Genomic DNA, 14,136 nt, shown 5'->3' with positions numbered 1-14,136 from the left:
ATAAAATTAGGGCTAGAGTGGCAATAAAAGGCAGTTACAACAGGTTGGAAATTCATAGCCTACTTGGAAAATCATTCAAAATAAAATCAGTATTATCTTCCAATCATTAAAAAAAAAAATCTGGATACTGGGGCATTTTTCAGATTGCTTACTAACTGCAGCAAATCTCTGAGTATCTTCCTTAATTAAATACATAAAAGTACACACAAAAACGATGGTTTAAATTCAACAATCTGCTCGATGCCAATGCTCATCACTCTCTCATGTATTATTTCACTGATTCTATTTTTCATTGAATTCCTTCACTCAATAAATATTTATTGAGCTTCCTGGACAGGAATTTTTATGCCAAGGACTTAACAGTAGTAATTAACTCATTTTCTTGCACATATAGTTATCACAGCCAAGGCTCAACAAGAAGGAGCCTGCCTGCCTTGTCTTTCACAGCTGATGATGGCCTCCAGGAACACACTGCCTGCTGAGTGAAGTGGCAGCCTCTTGCTGTACCTGGGAAACAAGGTATACAGAACTGCTTCCTGCTGGTGTGTTCACAAAAGGTCTAAATAAAAAAGTACACACTCTTCCATCCACCCTTAAAGCAAATGTCCACAAACAGAGACAGAATACAAGGAAGGAGGTGTTCATTTCTATGAGCAAAGTGCAAAGTCCTACAGAATTTCACAACGGGAGCAACATCTTCAGCTTTAGAACCAAAGCTTTCTGGAACCTATATATGGGTTTTGTTGTTGTTTGTTTTGTTTTTAAATAGTCGAACACGGACAGAGAGGATGAGAAGAAAGGCCTTTCCAAAAGAGATAATGACAGTAACAAAGGAGTAAAAGGGAACAGCTATAAGCTAACTTGGAAATTTATGAACCCCAAGGCAAAGGATCTATGTAAGACAGCAATGGGCTATAGAGAGGTGTTTTGCAGCCAGACTGTGGAAGACCTTGAATGTGGGGCTATAAAGAGTCTAGACTTTCTGAGCTGCCTCCAAAAGTTTCTGAGCAAAGCAGCAACATAATTAGAGCTGAGGGTTTTTTGTTTTTTTTTTTTGTGGGGAGGGGGAAGGTATGGAGAAAGGGGGTCCTATTAAGACAGATAAGTTTAGAGGGAGAAAGGTTGCTGAGTAAAATTATATATTACTGAAGAAATAATTATTATCAAGTACTGACGACCCATTGGGGCTGTGGACTGGCCAAGGGACTTTATATATATGGCAGGACCTCAAATCCATGTAATATTCCTATGAGGTAAGAATTATTATTAACACTTTACAGAGGAGAAAACTCCGCTTTAGTGAGGTCAAGTAACTTGGCCGGCATCACACAACTAGTATGTGGTAGAGCTGAGCCTGAATAATCCGAAGTCACGTGCCTTCTGCTTTACCACACTTCTCTAAGATGACAAGTATAATGTTCGTGTGAATGTTCATATTCTATAAACTTGCTTCCCTAGTTACCGAGTCTGAACGTTTCACAGCTTGGCAGCATGGAATTGGCTGGAAAGTTACCAGCCATTGGAGAGGCCAAGGTTGCCTCTGGAGAGGTATTTTCCTTCACAACCAAGATGGTGAGGTAACTAGTATCCACAGGGCCAATCTGGCCCTCTCCCCAGGACTGCCAAGTAGCCTGATCCTTAACATGCCCTCAGATCTCCACCTTCGTAATGCACACTCAGCCCTAGCTCAAGAGATCTCTTCCCTCTTTTAGCAAATTTATGAACTGGCTGCTGAGACCACTCTCCCCATGGGAGGACAGAAATCCAGATCAGGGATTTGGGTAAACAGCTCCATTTCCCTTCACCATTACATTCTGCTGTTTCCCAGAAGAGCTTCAAAGTAACATAGCTTGTAGGGTGTGGGGCGGAATGAATATAAAGTAGAACGGTCCATGCAAAGTCTTTGCTCACGGGGAATATAAGTCCAAGTTTATGAAGAGCCCTTCGTTTGGTGTATAAAATAAGTTTTACTCAATGCCGCCAACTTTAAACCTTCACGAGCGTCCAAATTAATGTACTAATCGGTAATAATTCATTTTTGTCATCTACGATTAGTGAATTAAAGACCTCTTGAAGAGCTCCTTGGAATGAGAATCCTTTAGAATAAAATTCTAACTTCTCCCTTGCAGAAAATGGCCCACAACGCTAACTACTTTCATCTCTTCTATCTTTCCACTTTGCACCTCGGCTACCTCTTGAAGAAAGTACTCTGGCCATAAATCCCAGCTAGACCCTAGATAGTGGTCCCCTGGTCATCCATCAGCTTTGGCACTCACCACCTCCCCTCTGCCTGCAAGGCTCTGCACAGGTTGACCTTTTAGCTATAGACTGTGTATAAACAGAACTTCCTACATGCACCTTGGGACTCATGTGTTAAAAGCTCTTATTTTACACAGGGTAATCCTAGTGGCAGTAGCCAAATAGAGACATGGAGATAAATTTACAAGACAGCTTTGCTCCTTTCTCGTAATTCATCAAGCCAAACAAGATGTAGAAACAGCAACAACAGAGTATGATTTATAATTTCTACTGTGCATGTTGCCATGGCAAGATATAAAAACGGCCTTTGTGAAACAGATTTAAAGGTTGTAAGGCAGTTAGTTATCAGCAAATTAATACATGGAATCTGTTTCAGAATTTACCGTTGTTTTATTGTAGTTAGTACACAGGGTTTGCAATCAGTCTACCTGGGTTTCCATTTTGGCTCTGACTTGTTAGCTATGTGACCTTGGGTGAGTTATTTACCTTCTCAGCTTTTTTAACTATAAAATGGGGCTAATATGAGCACCTACTTCATTGCGCTATGAGGATTAAAGGAGCTATTGCATCTCGAGTGCTTAAAACTATGGTTGGCACATGATAAGCAACCAAAAAATGTCTGCTATCATTACCACTGCCCACCATCATCATGTTTAATAATAACTGAAATTATCCCTGCCCTATCAGATCGGGGCCCCCAAAAGAATTCAACATTAATTTTAGTACAAATAAGCCCCATTCAGCTGAACTTTAAAGAATACTGATATTTACTTATTTAGCTTCATCATCACTATAAAACTGGTATAAATGGGAAGGCACAATGAAAATGTAATCAGTGAATAAAACTTGTAAATGGTTATATTATGAAACTTTGCGTATGTTGTACTCAAGATTAAATGAGAACACATATAGCAATTGCCCAATAAAAATTTCCATTAAAATAGTAAAAAAAAAAAAAAAAATACATAAAGCATTTTGGAAACTGTTACAAAGTGCTATATTAAAATAAGGTATTATTACTGATGACTTGAAAATGGTTTAAACAGTACAGCTGGCTATATTATGTGTTTAAATATCCTGATGAAAATTCTACAATGATCACCTCAAGGAACTGGAGTAAGAGGCGATGTAACCCACTCATTCAGCAGTGGAGTTGCCTAGCATTGTAATGAGTCAGTCAGAACACCAGGACAAAAGTGGGGAGGACAAACTGATATTCTTGAAAACTGGTTGGTGTCCAGGCACAGAGTGCCTTGATTCATTTTTTTTTTTTTTTTAAACGAAACAGAGGGGCAGTCAAAAATGCACTTCATTAGCCAACAGAAGTAGATTTAACTGGACATGGGCAGTTCAAGTGAAGCAAGGAAAACTAAAAAAGAGAGAGCTAAAAGATGAAGTCTGGTGAATGACCAGAGGACCAACAGAACTTAGGTGATGGGGCAGTAAGAAGACTTAGGTATGACCTTACCTCACTCAGTAAGCAGGGAAGTTAAGAAAAAGAGGGTTAGGCCTCAGACTGTGGATAAAAGACAGGATATTCCTAGGTGACGCTATGGAGAGAAAAGGGTGAATGCCTGATTGGAGTTTAATTAAGTCAAGCTGGAGTCAGTGTATCATCCTTGTGCCTATAAATTATCTCCCTCCGTCGTGTTTCACATTGCAGCAGAGCAGCTTCTATCCTAAACGGGTAAACGTCTCCCATGGAAACTCAGGAGGAAGGTTGTCTCTAGAAGAGAAGCCCCTGAGCCCCTGAGTGGTGCTGGCAGAAGAGAATCAAGAGCAGAACTGGAGTGACTGTCCTTTGTGAGTGGGCTCAAGGCTAAGTTTAGTTACAATAGTGACTCTGAGAGTGAATCCATAGCATCATCTTTACGCACAAGGATTAGCGTATTATACAATAATAAACTGTGTGGGAAGAAAAAAGAAAGTAAGAAAGGAAAGAAGGAAGGAAGGCAGGGAGAAAGGGAGGAAGGGGGAAGAAAGGAAGGCGGGAGGGAGGAAGGACAAAACTGACTCTGTGTACCTCACATACTTATGTAGCCTAAGATAAATAGAACAAATATTGCATTTTAATTATAAAACACATACATATCAAAGTAAATACTCCTCAACTACTAATTTACAGGGCAACTCCTTAAAAATAATCCATCCATCATATGTGGTACTGAGACAACAAACTCACTTGCACATTTAAGGAAGCTGCAGTGTTTTCCAAACTACATTTAAAAAAATCCAAGATTGTCTGGCACCATCTCAGAGGCCCCTGGAGTGTCTGGTACGGCGGAAGAGAGGCTGAAGTGGGGGAAGAGGGAAGTCAAGCAAGCAGTGCTGTGGATACTCCTCTAATTCTTAAATCAGGGAAGCCCTGCTTTTACCTGTTTTATCTAAAGAGATTCACACAAGATTTTATTTGATAATAGATTACCAAAGGACTAGTGGGAAAAACCACCCTCCACCTATCAGTTTATTGTTCTGTGGAGGCCTTCTGTTGCTGTGATGCTGGAAGCTGTGCCATTAGTATTTTAAACATCAGCAGGATCACCCGTTGTGGACAGGGTTCAGTGGAACTTCCAGACTAAGACAGACTGGGAAGAAAGGCCTGGCTATCTACTTCTGAAAATTAGCTTATAAAAACCCTATGGATAACAGAATATTGCCAAATACACTTCTAAGAAATGAATCCTGTAGGTTGGAGGACATTCAAAATACACAGTGACAACAATGGACTTGAGCATACCCAACAACCAGGCAACGCTTCATTCTGTTGTACATGGAGTTACCATGAATGGGAGCCAACTTCACAGCAACTAACAACAGTGGGAAAAGCACAGGCTTTGGAGTCAGGCAAGGCTGGGTTTGAATCCTGGAACTGCCATTTACTAGCTTTGTGACTTGGAAAATTTACCTAAGCTCTCTGAGCCTTATTTTGTCTTTTATAAAATGAATATCATTCATTGGATTGTTCTGAAAAGTCAGTAAGATAAATGTGTATAGCACATAGCATGACACTTTAGCATACAGCTGGCACTCACTCAACGTTAGTTCCTTCTCTGAAAGACATACACATTTTAAGCCTCTACAAACGGTTCTTCTGTAACCTGAAATTAAATCTATCCTAACAGATATACTGAGAAAAGGTCTAGGGGTCAGCAGTATCATGGCCATCACCATTTCCTAGCTGTAGCAGCTATGACAGTTGCTAGGCCAGCATCTGCAGCATTTATCTACTGTTCCATCGCTATATTTCAGCAGTTATCATCGGTAGTTTCCATTAGCTACTCGAAGACATTTTCAAAGAAGAGTTTCTAATAAGCTAAGTCCGTTCACAAGGCAACTGACCTAAAGAGTATTTTAAGTAAATGGACTCACAGACTGAGCTTAAAAGGACTGTAGAGTTGATTCATTCAACATCCTTATTTTCCATGTGAGAAAATGACACACAGAGTGAGTAGCCTGGTCAAAATGATACAGTTATCAACTAGCAAAATTTTCAGATGGCTATAACCAGTCGTTCCTGGTAGCTTTCCATGCTGATTAGCTCATGTTGCACGTTGGATGGACAATACATGGAAAAGAAAAGCTAAGAGAAAAGTCACTAGGAATACCACTCCAACTCAATGTTATGAAAATCATAAAAACCTATGATAATAAATAATTGTGAAATATGAAATGCCAATACTAAATTTTACCATCCAAATCCCACCATTAATTAGCTGTGTGACAAGGGGCAAGTTACGTAACTAAAGCGCATTTCCTCATCTTTAAAAACAAGATGTTAATACCTGCCTTGGAGACCTGGTGGTGCAGTGGTTGAGTTCAGCTGCTAACCAAAAGGTCAGCAGTTCAAATCCACTAGCTGCTCCTTGGAAACCCCATGGGGTAGCTCTACTCTGTCCTACAGGGTGGCAATGAGATGGAATTGACTAGACAGCAATAGCACCTGCCTTAAAGCCTTGTTATGAACAACATTTCGTCTGTGGTATTTTTGTCAAAAATCTATAACCTCAGTCTAATCATGAGAAAACATCAGACAAACTCAAATTGCGAGACATCCTATAAAATAACTGACCAGTATTCTTCAATGGTACCAAGATCATGAAAGATAGAGGAAGTGTCAAAGGTTGGAGCAGACGAAGGTGACATAACAACTAAATTGGCCATGTGAGATCTTGGATTTGATCCTGGACTGAAAAAGGATCTGTGGGAAAACTGGTGAAATTTGAATTGGATCTGAGTTAACACTATTGTGCCAATATTAATTTCTTGGTTTTGATAATTGCTATGATTTTACAGGAAACTCTGGCGGTGTGTTGGTTAAGAGTTCGGCTGCTAAAAAAGAGGTCTAAGGTTCGAATCCACCAGGCACTCCTTGGAAATCCTATGGGGCAATTCTACTCTGCCCTATGGGGTCGCTATAAGTCAGAATTGACTCGACGGCAATAGGTTAGGTTTTTAATGACTATACAAGAGGAACCTTGATAACGGGTTTATAGGAATTCTTTTTACTATTTTTGCAACTTTTCTGTAAATTTGAAATTATTTTTAAAATAAGTGAGTTTAAAAAAAAGAGAGGTTAATAAAACAACAACCTTGTTGTGATTCTTTGCAGATATCACTTGGACTAACGGCTATACTTAGTGGTCATTAACAGTAGCAACTATAGGTTAATATGGACCAAACCCACATTGAGGGCATCTAATAATGAAGAGTGCTGTTCATTTGCAATAAAACATGGACATTTTATATTTCAACTGAATGGTTACAAAAATTCTTGAAAAAGTTTATTAGCTATCAATATTATACTCTTTGCACAATACGATTACAGGTTAATGCTTAAAGAAGTGTGGATTTTGTGTTTTGCCAATGATGACAGCCTTAAATTTATCTAATGCCTTCGGCATTTCAACGTAATGTCAGATATTCATTCTTCTGACTCTCTGACTACTCTCATCTTGTCAGACTTCAACAGTTTTCTGTCAGGCAACACCTGGCAAAATAAACCATTTTCATATAAACTGTAGATGTTCTGTAATGAGTAGGCCTTGATACACTGCTATTCCAGTTCTCTTCTTATTTTATTTTGAACTTAGCCTTGAGGGACAAAAACCTGCCACAGAGATGACTAAAGTTCTCCAATACCAAGCTTATTACCCAAGATTTTGCTTTTTTAAAAAAACAGTGAAATAACCTAGGAATCACAGTACTCTATCAGTCAAAGTTTTTAATAAAGCACTGCTATGGCTCATCGACGGCACTAGGGTTGGGGGGGTTTACGGCTCATCTACTTTTGCTTCTCACCTCAGGAGGCAACTGCACAGACAAAATTAATAATAAACAACATCACTATTTCTTGGTATTTGATAGACTCGTCCATATGATAAATATATATTTCTTTCTATTGCACTAGTCTCATGCAAAATAATTTTTGTTTTCCACAAAGGTATGAGATATCATAAAAATGTCTAACGCATCTGGTTTAAGAATCGAATTCTTCCTTCACATATTTCTGCATCTGTTCACAGAATCCCCTTGACTTCAAAGGAAACTTTTCAAGAGGAAAAGAATATACATACAGGAAAAGTGGCCATAAATTTTCAGTAGTCCTTTTCTAAGCCATTTTAATAATATTACTGTTGGGTAAGTATCTCTCTTGGAGAACTAAAATATGACAGATGATATTAAAACTACACATTTATATAGAGATTTATGCTTCAAAAGCTTTTTTTCTGAGTATAAATGTGATATAGCCTCAACACAGAACATGTGCAAAGTACAGAAAGTCTAAAAGAGACAAATAACTTTTAATTAACTATTTAGAGAGATCAAAGCAAAATAAGTTATTTCCTTCCAGTCTTTTTTTTGTGTATGTATTTATATAAACTTTACATACAAATAAGATACTGAAATCACAATATAAACATAATTTTGTTTCTTTTCTCAATTCTTTCAAAGGACTGTGACAGGCTTTCAAAAATTTTTAATGGCTGAGAATATATATAGATTTATGCTTAAAAAATGCTCCCACTAACTTATTTGATTGTTACTGTACTCAAAGCAAAATTAAAGGTTTGAAAATGTTAATTTGTCCTGGAAATTCTACATCTTGAAACAATTGAAATTTAGTTGATTAAGAGTAACTCCATTTATTCATAATGGCACTGAAACAACAGTAGAGGTTTAAGAAATCTTTTAACATTTATGATTTAGTGCCCTAAACTTCCCTGAGGAATTACTAATGGATTCTAGTTTGTGTCTCTTTTGATTTTCCATTCTCATGAAATCCTCAACTGTTGAGTCCGGAAGGGGAAGTTTGGGTCTAAGGCTTAGTTACTTTGGAAGCAAAGGTTTTAATGTGCTACTACTAACTACAGTAACGAATCAGCAACATTTGGGTGGTTTTGCAGAATCAAACCCTCAAGTATTAGAAGTACTTGATGAGTTTACCTAGTTTTGAATCAATTCTTACATTGTTGCCTAAAATATAAAAATAACATTTGAATATTTGTTTTGTTGACAAAGAACTTTCCAGTACATTATCTCCCATATAGAAAAAAAAAATTTTTTTTTCTATCCTTACAAGAATCTTGTGAAGTCCATACAGATGAAGAAAACTGAAGCTCCGAAAGTTAATATACAAGATAAGAAAAAATATGTTGAACTTCAATATTGGTTTTTATAATTAATCTCATTGGTTTTAATTTAGTTTCATAATCATGATTTTCCAAAGTCTGAAGGAACATTAACTGTCAGTCAGTCCCCTCTCTGTCCCATTTTGCTAAGGAAAATAAACCCAGAGAGATTAAGTGACTTCTCACATTACACAGCTAGCAAATGGCAGACAAAGCCCTTGATCTCTGATTTCCTAATTTCCTGTCTAGTGTTCTCTGCAATATACCAGAATACTCACACCTATGCATTATGACAATGAATATGCAAGGATGCGAAGAAAACACCTACTAGTCACAGAATCTTAAATTTCTAATTCCCAGAGGTGTCTCCCTAGATAATGTATGTCTAAGTGCCTACCACTGCGATTATACTTTGAAGACGTTTAGAAAATGTCTGAGTAAGTGAAAGGGGGGAAAAGTATGTGTGTAATTTCCCTTTCATTCAAACATTTTTATCTCTCTCTCTCTCTCTGTTATGAGGGTAAAACCTCTCATATTGATGCACTAATAGGCCATGCCACGGTCCCAGCACAAGACTAACGGCAGCAACAGTGCTGCCGTGCCCAGGATAGGACGACGCAATGTGGCAGCCCACTGTCTACACTGCCCAATCCCTAACGAGGCGTCTCTCCTAATTTCTTGGATGGCCTCTGGGCCTGCTGTTAGGAAAGGACGTTAAACATAGTAACAGAACCAGGAGAAGGAGAGCAGTACAGGAATGACCGAATCTTGGGTCTGGGATAACTTAACGCAACAGTCTGGCTTCCCGCGTTGCCGGGCAACCACGGCGGTAGAGCGAAACCAAGGCAAGAGGCGGTGACTATGTGGCAGATAGTGGCGCACTTCTCCCACCAGGAAGACGTTACGTCAACACGCACCCTTGCAACGTTGCCACGCTCCAACTAAGACCAGTCTAGGCGAGTCGACCCTGGTTAAGAAGCGGCTCGGTACTTTCCCGGGGAAGGCGGGAAGAGAGAAGTAACTGGAAGGAGGGGAGGGGAATGAGAAGGACTTGACAGGGTAAGAAGCCGACGGGAAAAAGGTAGCCTTCGGTTACCTGAAGAGCAGGAGCAATTTTGGTTGCTGTATGAAGTGCCCGGATGAAGCCCCAGCACCCACGCGTCTTCCGCGTTAAGTGCAGCGCCATCTTGAGGAGGGCGGAGCTGTCTTGCCTTGATTGACGTCTGCTCGGGGAGCCAGTCCTAGTCCCGCGGCTGCCTTTGCTAGCCGCGCATGCCCACGGCTTCCGGGCGGGGTTCGTGCGGCAGCCCGGGGAGTGCAGTCTTAGCAGAGCAGGTGGAGCCAGGAGAAGGGTGGGGATTGGTTCTTGTGTTTTCGAAGAGACCCAGTCTTTTTGCAAGCTGTCCTGAGGGAGAATCCCTTTCGAGTATGTTAGTAGTAGCGCTTTAGACTGGAAGAAAGTCTAGTAGGTTGCCTTTTGATCTTAGCCATCCAGAGGCAGCTTTTAAAAATTTCTTAGGAATGTTGTTAAGTGCCTGATTCTGACTCATAGCGACCTTGTGTACAGCAGAATGGAACACTGCTCGGCCCTTCACCGTCCTCACAATCCTTGCTGTGTGTGAGCCCATTGAGGCAGCCACTGCCAGTCCATCTCATTGAGGGTCTTCCTCTTTTTCGCCGACCTTTTACTTTCCAAGGAGGATGTCCTCCAGGGACTGGTCCCTCCTACGAACGCGTCCAAAGTATGTGATAGGAAGCCTTGCCATCCTCTCTTCCAAGGAGCACTCTGGCTGTACTTGTTCAAATATAGATTGGTTCGTTCTTCTGGCATTCCTTGGTGTATTCAGTATTCTCCCTCAGTACCATAATTCAAAGACATGAATTCTTCTTTGGTCTTCCTTATTCATTGTCCAGCTTTCACATGCATATGATGTGATTGGAAATAGCATGGCTTGGGTTAGGCACACCTTAGTCCTCAAAGTGGCAACCTTCATTTTTAACGCTTTAAAGAGGACTTTTGCAGCAGATTTGCCTAATGCAATATGTTGTTTGATTTCTTGACTGCTGCTTCCATGGGCGTTGTGGATCCAAGTAAAATGAAATCTTTGACAACTTCAGTATTTCCTTCGTTTATCATGATGTTCCTTATTGGTCCAGTTGTGAGGATTTTTCCTAGGAATAACCATTGCGGTGGAGTTGATTGTGACTCCTAGTGACCTTCCAGTTCTCTTAGAGGGCAGCCAGTGGTCTGTTGGGATTTCTGTGGCCTCACTAATTCATTTAGCCTGCAAAAGCTTGTTGAACCCTACCATATGCCAGGCACTGAAGGTATAAAAATTAGACACATTTCTTGCCTTCAAGAAGTGTACGGCCTACTGAGGTAGGAGACTAATAAATGATGCATTGTTTTAGGTGTTATGACAGGAGCAAACAAGTTGAGAGGAAGGGAAATAGCATGTTCCAGCATAGTCCAGGGGAGAAGGTGATACTTGATGGAAAATATGCTTTTGAGTTAAATTATGAGAAATGTTACTGCAGTTCTGCTTCTATTAATGCACTCAAAAAACTCACAGACAGGTAAGAACCTATCAGTAAAAATATAACCAGAAGAGATTCTTCATAATTACCCTGTGTGTTTTGTTACATTCATCCATTGAACAAATACTGAAAATTAACAGATTTGAATAGAGGGAGAAAAAATGTAAATTAAAACCATACAATAAAATCTCATAAGAGTGGTACAAAGTACTGGCAACGTTCAAGCAGAATTGGTGTAATTTGAAGTGAGCAGCGAAAGAATTGTAGGGAATGTGGGGCGGCGGGGAGAAACCAAGAAAATCAGTCTCGTTCTGGGACAAAACTGATCAGTTCGGTTTTGTCTCTATTAAATTTGAAGTGCTTGTAGCATATCCAAATGTGATGCCTATTAGGTAGATCCATGGGTGTGGAGCTTAGGAGAGAAATCTAAACTACAAAACAGATGGCAGTTGAAACCAAGAAAATCCTTGAGAGCACCACGGAGAGTTTGTGCAATAAAAGTGGCCTGAGAATCCAAATAAAAGGGGAACCCAAAGAATGTATTGCTGAAGCCAGGGGAAGTGATGATTGATCTTTATAAAGATATATGGTATCCTGTGTGTCTTAGGCTGAGTTCTCTAGAGAAGCAAAACCAGTGCAGTGTATGAATATATATATAGAGAGAGGGAGATTTATATCAATTTATATGAAGGAAATGTCTTACGCAATTATAGAGGCTAGAAAGTCCTAAGTCTGAGGGTCAAGCTAGAGGCTTCTCCTGACTTACGTAGTTGCATGGCCTGGTGAACCCAAGATCAGCAGGTCAGACAGCAGTCCTCTGGCTCACAGGTTATGGAGGCTAACGAATCCCAAAGTCAGTGGGTAAGCTGCTTGCTGAAGTCCCAAGAACCAGAAGTCCAACGAACAGGAGCCAGCTGCAGAATCCAGAGCAAGCAAAAGCCAATGAGCTTTGCCAGAAAGTCCACACCCCCCAGGAAACTCCCTTTCAACCAACTGGCTGCTCATAGCAGATCTCATCGTGGAAGTGGTTACATTATATCACATCTCATTATGGTAGTGATTACATCATTACATAGCTACCAAACTACATCATAACTGCCAAACCACTGAGAATCATGGCCCACCCAAGTTGACATACAACCACACAACCTTAACCATCACAATTTGTAAAAATGCAGGTTTATAAATGCCTTAAATATTCAGTATTCATATATACAGCAAAGCATTACAATGTAGTTATTTTCAGATAATGTTGTAGCTAATTCCTGTGATCCTAGGAAAATGTTGTTGCTAATTCCTGTGATCCTAGGAATTAGCAATATTTTGTTGTACATAGGATTTTTATTGGATGATTTTCAGAAGTAGATTGCCAGGCCTTTCTTCCTAGTCTGCCTTAGTCTGGAAGCTCCAAGACAGCAACTAACAATAACAAAGAATAGCAAGATTAGATTTCTGACATCCTAAGAATCCAAGTTCTGAGGTAAAATGTAGCGATAAAACTGCACTGTAGGCACTAAAAAAAATAAAAATAACAAATGCTGGAGAGGTTATGGAGAGATTGGAACTCTTATACACTGTTGATGGGAATGTAAAATAGTAAAACCACTAAGGAAAATGGTGTGGTGCTTCCTTAAAAAGCTAGAAATGGAAAAACCACATGACCCAGCAATTCTACTCCTAGGTATATACCTTAAAGAAATAAGAGCTGTGACGCAAATAGACATATGCACACTCATGTTCATTGCAGCATTATTCACAATAGCAAAGAGGTGGAAACAACCTAAGTGTCCATCAACAGATGAATGGGTTAACAAACTGGAACATACATACGATGGAATACTACACAACAATAAAGAATGATAAATCTTCGAAACATCTTACAACATGAATGAATTTGGAGGGCATTATGCTTAGTGAAATAAGTCAATTACAAAAGGGCAAATATTGTATGACAACAGTATTATAAAGAAACAAGAAAAAGTTTACACACAGAAAAACAAAAAATTTTTTTGATGGTTACCAGGTATGGGGGGGAGGAACGAAAAATTACCAAATAGATAGAAGACAAGTGTTAATACTGGTGAAGGGAAAGGCAATACAGAATATGGGGGAAGTCAGCAAAACATGACCAAGGCATGGGAGGACGCTGAGAGGAACACAAGAACAAAGTGGGGGGGGGGGGGCGAAGACAGCGGACCAGCAGAAAACTACCAAAGACCGTATCTACTTTATTCCCTCCAGCAGGCCTTAGCCTTTTATCTGCTAGGACTCATGACTGGAAATATTTCATGGGCAATATTTCTAAGACATATTCTCACTGAAGAAAGCATATCAGAACACAAATTTAATCACTTCGGTATCTGTAAATTATTTGCAAAACATGGCTTTTTTAAGGAGCCCCAGTGGCACAGTGGTTAAAGCACTTGGCCGCTAACTGAAATGAAGGTGGTTTGAGCCCACCAACTGCCCTGCAGAAGAAAGATGTGGCAGTCCGCTTCTGTAAAGATGACAGCCTTAGAAGCCCAATGGGGCAGTTTTATTCGGTCCTACAGGATCGCTATGAGTTGAAATTGACTCGATGGCAACAGGCCTAAGGCTTTATTAGAAGTAATAATTGTGTTTTCTACCACAGTGGTGACCTGGCGACTCTTGAATGCCACTTAGCCAGCTAGGTTGTTCGTTGAATAAGGACTATAGATTATCTTGCTTA

At 39.8% G+C, this 14,136-nt stretch overlaps 1 protein-coding gene across 3 annotated transcripts in view; it reads right to left on the bottom strand.

The window, feature by feature from the left end:
* Nucleotides 1–10,476, bottom strand: part of WARS2 (tryptophanyl tRNA synthetase 2, mitochondrial) — a 117,480-nt gene extending 107,004 nt beyond the window's left edge. Inside the window, exon 1 of one of the 3 annotated variants that reach the window (XM_064282365.1) lies at nucleotides 9,985–10,476. In XM_064282365.1, the coding sequence (XP_064138435.1) occupies nucleotides 9,985–10,074 (90 nt within the window). In that variant the 5' untranslated portion in view covers nucleotides 10,075–10,476. The remainder of the gene's footprint in view (nucleotides 1–9,984) is intronic. The other 2 variants (XM_023547507.2, XM_010589613.3) reach the window with 2 other exon arrangements.
* Nucleotides 10,477–14,136: the final 3,660 nt, after the last annotated feature.

This window comes from Loxodonta africana, chromosome 3, assembly GCF_030014295.1.
Source record: "Loxodonta africana isolate mLoxAfr1 chromosome 3, mLoxAfr1.hap2, whole genome shotgun sequence".
Taxonomy (NCBI): domain Eukaryota; kingdom Metazoa; phylum Chordata; class Mammalia; order Proboscidea; family Elephantidae; genus Loxodonta; species Loxodonta africana.
This window is presented reverse-complemented; position numbering and strand designations above follow the sequence as displayed.